At 35.4% G+C, this 6,980-nt stretch overlaps 1 protein-coding gene across 1 annotated transcript; it reads left to right on the top strand.

The window, feature by feature from the left end:
• Positions 1 to 5,153: 5,153 nt before the first annotated feature.
• Positions 5,154 to 6,693, top strand: LOC147849857 (uncharacterized). Its single transcript, XM_087337174.1, has 3 exons — positions 5,154 to 5,422; positions 5,513 to 5,619; positions 6,252 to 6,693. The coding sequence occupies exons 1-3, from the start codon at positions 5,326 to 5,328 to the stop codon at positions 6,582 to 6,584; spliced, it is 537 nt and encodes a 178-aa protein (XP_087193300.1). The 5' UTR covers positions 5,154 to 5,325; the 3' UTR covers positions 6,585 to 6,693.
• The last annotated feature ends 287 nt before the right edge of the window (positions 6,694 to 6,980 follow it).

The following is a 6,980-nucleotide window of genomic DNA, read 5'->3' on the forward strand; positions in this document are numbered from 1 at the left end:
GTGGTGTCGTGGTTATCCTTTGCGTTACCGACCTTATTACTTCCCCCTAAATACTAGTATATATATTTCCTTTTTTAGCATGCATGAAACCTCGACCCAGTTTACATATAATAATAGGTCGGTTTGTCCTTAATTCCTAGATATACTGAGTCATCTACTCGTGTCGCACTATCTATGTGTGTGTCTCGAGATCCTGATACACAAGTCACACTTGATTTAATACTTCTAGAAATTGAGATTAAGTACCATCTGACTTTTATGGGAGATAGTTTTTTGGCTTCTTAAAAGAGCTCTATAGTTGCAAAACCTATTCCCATAAAGATAGTGAAGGTATTTCTAGTTCATGTACATACTTATTGGTATAGCTTTCATTTGATGTATCATCCCAAAACTCGAGGCAAAGCCCTTTTGTTTCTATTGCCATGAATTCGTTTTCTAGGCACTCTTAATCTATAAAAGTGAGAATGTCTTCTAATTGGCTATCATAAGTCATAGCTACAAGAAAGCTTGATACATTAACATTAGCAAAAGGTATTCAGTTTAAATTATTTTTATTGAAGCAAAAAGAAATACAAAATTCAAAAATGGTTTGCGCTTATTAGCTGCCTATGAGGGCAATTGGACGAGGTTTGCAGCCATTCCTCTAACGTGGATACTGCTCGTTTGCGCTTTTGGCAGAAATGGCGAAACACGCCTATGGTGAGACAAGGAGGAAGTGGCCTGAGGTGGAACTACCAGCCCCCACGCTGGCTGTTTCCGGCTCACTTACCACCCTCCCTCTGTTGTCGACCCCAAGAGTTGTCTCATACTAGCCATCACTACAGGGCACTATTTTAGCTATAGGTACTTACACTAAGTAATCCGTCCGAAAGGCGATGTAACTAGTCTCAATTTCTAGAACTTGATCGGAGGGGGATTCCCCGATCTATGCTTAAGCCTCCGTGTACAGTCTCTTTGTAATAATCTTACCTAACTAATGGGAAAGTAGCTTCATTTTGGGAAAAGAAAAAAAAAATGAAATGAAATGAAATTTAGGTATTTATTTATTTACAAGAAGAACAAAGTGCACAATAGCGTTTTTGAACATGATTGCTAAAATGTATTTGAAACTGCACTTGCACCCTTCTTCTTCGTGTATATAATCAAAGACTCCCTTTTCATTCAATTTCTAGTTCAATATTATCTTTTGTTTCAGTCTTGATAGTTTGCGCCACAATGATTCAATAATATTGGAGCCTTCCTTTATACAACAAGTGCCCCTAACTTTGTGCATGCTTGCAACCTAATTTGAATGCATGCTTGCATCTTGGCTACCAAGCATGTTCCCTATTTTCCTATCATGCAAGATGTTACAATAACTATCATGCCAAATAGTAAAATGATTATCATATGCAATACGATAATGCGAAAGGGGTTCTTTATCAAATTGTCAATATGGAGTGCTACAACCAGTACATTAACTAAGTTTTGTGGGCACCTTGTACTAAGAGGACTTTAGTTGATGGCTTGCCATAAGATCCCCACAAGATTTTTTGTGTTGTTCTACACTACTTTACAAACAACAAGAGTTTTAGGCTACAAGGTTTGGAAACACTAGATGGCCCGCAAGGTTAGAGAAATGATTATATGGTCTAGACTTTTTTTTGTCACACAACTTCTTTTTCTTTCCCATAAGTTTCCTTATATAGCTCATTTTTTGTTTGTTCGTAAGAGTAAGACTTCTCTTACCACTATAACTCATTCTACATTGGCAACACTCTTTGCTCGCCATCGATTCCTCTCTCACTCTTTCTCTCTAAATCAATTTTCGTCTCTTTTAACACTTTGTTTTACTAACTCAATCTCCCATCAAGTATCTAAAACAATTGTCTTCACTCTCCATTATATTTTCCCTCTCCTTTATCCTTCCTCCTCTCCCTAAAAAAATCTTTTTCTTCTCTGTAATCTCATTATCACCTATCTAACTCGTTTTCATCGCTCTATACTCCATGTCATGTCCATTAGCTTATGTTCATTTCAATTCTTTTCATTAATTTTGTTCTCTCTAAAATTATTTCCTCTCTTGACAAATCTGCATTCTTGTCTCTTGCATACCCTTTTCCTCACTTGAAACCTCCCTTTCCTTTGTCTAGCTAGAACACCTTTTCTCCATCCCCTTGCCTTGGCCCTTCAAGTTTTGAATGAATCAATATTTTATTATATAACTTAATGTTACCACTGTCGTATTTTGTACTTAAAAAAAATCTTCACTTTTTATTATTATTGTGAAATAGTTCAACTTTACCACATTCGTCAGAACTGATATGTTATGTCCTTAGATTATTGAATTGCAACCTATAACTTTGATTGTACAACTACTCAAAACAAGCTTACACAAATATAATTATGGATCTCCTCAATTTATATAATGTCCAATTCTAGATTAGTGCCTTGACTAAAATTAAATTGGTTTCATGATCCATCGTGTGTATTTGAATGCAAATCTAATTTGTGTCAACCTGCTTTATATCAAATATCTTTTATATTTGATGGTATCGTTTTTCAAATATGGCTTGCTTCAATACTAAATGTACAACTTATCTTGTTAGGGGAATTCCTCTCCTTTGTCAAAGTGGAAATCGACATTCCATGTGAAACTTAATACTCTATTCTCGTGTGTATATATGTATTGCATATATCTTCTACACCTAATATGTCAATTCCTTGCTTTTAAAGAGAACTAGCTTAATAAAAGAACATGAACATGCTATTATCATATTCAATCTTTGTGTCTTTCCTAGTGCAAAAGGAGAAAATACAAAAGCAAAAACTTGACCACATATTCCGAAGTAATATGTTATGTTCTAACAATGTTCTCGATATATTAATGTTTACTTCCCCATCCAAAAGAGGTGTCATTCATACTAATAAACCTTTTAAACATACAAAAGTAGTCACCTAGACACATGTTGAATGAGAAAAGAGTACGCCAATATTCATGAAAATCTACACATAAGGGGTTTCTTTTCATAGGGTTTAACGCATGTGGGAGAGAAGATTTAAGCATAGTGACTCTTACGAAGTTTCACAACCGTAAAAAAAAGGATGTGAAAGGGAGGGATAGCGAAGATTAAATATGTAGATTCTATTTGATTTCTCAACTCTTTTTCGTTGCATGATAGAATTAGAGGAGACAATGGATCCCTATCCATGTGTACATATCTATAAATTATTATCGACATGTATCATAGCTTCTCAATCTCCAAATTCATGATAGCAAAGGAGAAGAATGGGACCCCTATTCTCCCATATGGTCATACAACAAAGCTATTGTTGGCAGGTATCATAGCTTCTCAATACCTAAAAATCATATAACCACCATTTGTGTTTATAGGAACGACACATTTCGACATGTACGTAAAGTATACCGCTCTTTATGCATGGCCTTAGAAAATGAATGTCATTTTCTTTTAAAACCACTCGAAAAAATTCATCATGATACATGCCTACTTTTACATAATTTCTAGCCATTACCTAAATTACTAGTTTCCTAATACCTAGATTCATGATATAACACCATTTCTATATCGCCGATTGAAACATCTTGACATGCACATAAACTGTAGTGTTTTATAAACACCCATGTTAGAAGATTGATTTAAATTTTTTGTTAGAATCTCTTCAAGATACATGTCTATTAACATGGACAAGTTGTTCATGCTTATGTAAGGTATAGGAATACCTAAAATCTAGATATAATTGCGATTTGTGCGTTCGGTGCCTTATCACTTGAAAGTCTTTTCACGAAATAATCATAATGCCATTTCATCTACATATGCAGTCGTCGGCGCATTTTCAATGAAAATATCCATTTTACTACATGGGCAATTAATTTTGCCTAGTTTTATGTAACATTATACATCTTACGACATTAACACAAATGTAATGTACTGCGAAAGTGTTGCATGATCTTGATCATTGTTTTATGCATATCAATGTTTCAATATGGAGTATCACATGATGGATTTCAAATTTTTAATCGTGTATTTGGTATTGTTTTGGTTGAAATGCAATATCATGCATTTCCATGACCAAGATGTGGATACCATCATATTAGGGCCATCCTATGATGAGCTTAATTGTGAGTAATACTTAAAAAGAAACATCATGCATGTCCATCAACATAGATAGAACATGTTAATATGTGCCTCCAAGCATGTATCCAATTCAAAGCCTTCTTGCAATTTATGCTCTATCACATAATAAATAACCAAAGGCATGTATGAATTCTCTATCTTTGTCTATGATTCTTTTTCTCTTCGAAGGCCAACTAGTCATATTAGCCTCATACCATTTGAACCTAGGAGACTATTTCTTTAATGTCGTAGGTATGTACATGTTCCAATCCTCAATAAGGACACTCTTTGTCTCTCTTTAATGTCGTGGGTATGTACATGTTCCAATCCTCTCTCTCTCTCTCTCTCTAAACAATAGGAAATTGGCAAGTGTTCATCATTGCACATGTTTCATATAAAATGTCCTACGGATCAAGTTAAGCCTCTAGTGATGCCAATATCGTACTTTAAACATTGGAAGAAAGCATGAACCGTGTGTAAAGTTGAGTTTAAACAAATAAATAAATAAAAGTCATAACAAATATGCCAAGGAGTGAAATGTCTTGGAGAAGAAGTTGAGTTTAAACCATAAAAAGTCGCAATGAATATATTTCCATGAGTCACGAAAGGTTCGGAGAAGACGACGAAAAGTGCTGAGAGGAGATGAGGGATAAAAAGGAAGGGGACGTACGAGACAGGGTCAAAATCACGAGCCCTCTCATTGGGGACCATTGTTCCGAGGTCGATACTAATATGGGGGGGCCTAAGGGGAGACCAAGCGACAAACTGACAGACAAATATGGGGAGAGTGTCAATCTTGAAAATTTAAGGCTTGTCGACACAAACTTGTTCAGTTTCGGAGGGTCACATTACCCCTAGGGGCACCCATCCATCCATCCATAACATACATAACATAACATACATAACATACATAACATACATAACATACATAACATACATAACATACATAACATACATAACATACATACATAACATACATACATACATACAATATAAATATGTCTCCTTGGCATATTTAGATGTTAAGGTCATAGAAGTTATATGCAAAGGATCCCATAACAAATTGACTTGTTTATAATCATTCAAGGTGGTTTTTTGGGTTATGTCAATTAATGGGTTTTAGCTTCCATGGCTAAATGATCATTAAGCAACATAATCATTGTATCCAAAGAGGCTTTGCATCAACTCTAATCATCATTACTCAAGAAACATGATAATTAGGCTAATCTCCATTGCATGCTTTTGCATTGCTTTGTTCCTGGCTCTATCAATACTCCTTCTTGACTCCTTCAATAGTGGCACTAGAGGTGAGTAAAAGTATTTAATTCAAATTTTTCCTTTTGATTTTAGCTTTTTAAGTTTTGCTCATAATTTGGTTGCTTTCCATGGTGGTTCAGCAAATTCTTCATCTTCAAGTGAAGAAGAACCATTATTGTCACCACAACTGAATCTTCATTCACATGTGGAAGACCTTCCGATGATCACACAGAATATTCATGATCAGGTTAGAGGATTTTATATTTGCTAATTTAATTTGCTTATTAGTGATTAGTGATTGGTTTATTAGCTTATTAGTGATTAGTGATCAGTATATTGGTGATTTGGTAATCGGTTAATTAATGGGTTAGTCATTTGTAATTAGGAATCAGTCACCAGTCATTACTCATCGGTCATTAGTCATTAGACATTAGGCATTAGTCACTGATCACTGGTGATTGTTGATTAGTGAGTAATGATTTGGTGAGAAATGATTATCTGGTTAGTAATTTGGTGTGTAGTGATTAGCTGATTAGTAATCGGTTGGGTGGTGATAAATAATTAGTGTTTGGTTGATAGGGATTGAAGAGTAGTAATTAAGGGATTTAGTGATTAGTTGATGAGTGATTAGAGATTAGTGACTGATGTCTAGTGACTAATGTGATTAGCGATAAGTGATTTGTAGTATCTGAATTGGCGATTAAGGATTAGCGATTGGTGATTGTTAGTGTATAAAAAGCAATTAGTAATTAGCGATTACTCATAGAGGATCGGTGATTAGTTATTACCCAGAGATGACTAATTATGAGTGATTACTGATATAGAGATTATGATTTAGAGATTGTACCTATGTAATGGATTGAAATTATATTTTTCAAGGATCTGAGGCTTGATCAATATAATTGGGAGAATCTGCGGAATATAGCGACGGCGAGGAAACTACTAGCAATGGAATCTAGTGAGGATCGGAATCAGAATCAGAGCCAGAAGCAGAACCGTCATCGGAATCTGAGTAGGAGTCGAAGCCGGAATCGAAGATGGAATCGGAATCGGAATCGGAATCGGAATCCATCAATGATTGCAGTAAACAAGCGAGTATTGAATCATGGGCAGTCTCTAAAGAAGGAGGAATCAAAGGGTTTGGTGGATGAGTCAGCGTCGTTCCATGTGGACTACAGTGGTCCCAAGACACACCCGCCCAAGAACAACTAACAAATCATGTAATTAAGGAAGTAATTAAGGATGCGATTAGCACTAATCACCCTAATTATTTAGATTGATTTATAAAAATACAAAAAAATAAAAAAAACAATTGTGAATTGCTTACTAATCACTTGCTAATTACAAAATCAATTCCTTTCTAAAAGATTGAGGGTTCTATTTTGTGATATAATCATATGGGAAAGGAAAATAAAAGGACCCAATTTTGTGATTAAACCATATTGTCGAGGTCGAATAAGTAAATAAATTTTACACTCCGAGAAAACTCCAATGTCCGGGGAAAAACCTGTGTGGGCAGGCGGGCGGGGCGGCCTTGGGCTCCCGAGATGTGGTCAGAGTATGTGGACCCCACGAGACACACTCACAATGAGATGGAGAGAGTTACAA

The sequence above is a fragment of the Azolla caroliniana genome, unplaced genomic scaffold (assembly GCF_043228905.1).
Source record: "Azolla caroliniana isolate FFs.n. ecotype wild unplaced genomic scaffold, voAzoCaro1.0.p SCAF_22, whole genome shotgun sequence".
Lineage (NCBI taxonomy): Eukaryota > Viridiplantae > Streptophyta > Polypodiopsida > Salviniales > Salviniaceae > Azolla > Azolla caroliniana.

Excerpts from the sequence above, each read along its gene's own strand:
- LOC147849857 (XM_087337174.1), top strand. The coding sequence starts at position 5,326 with ATGATAATTAGGCTAATCTCCATTGCATGCTTTTGCATTGCTTTGTTC. Across the intron at positions 5,423-5,512 it reads CTTCAATAGTGGCACTAGAG|CAAATTCTTCATCTTCAAGT; the intron begins GTGAGTAAAAGT and ends ATGGTGGTTCAG. Across the intron at positions 5,620-6,251 it reads CACAGAATATTCATGATCAG|GATCTGAGGCTTGATCAATA; the intron begins GTTAGAGGATTT and ends ATATTTTTCAAG.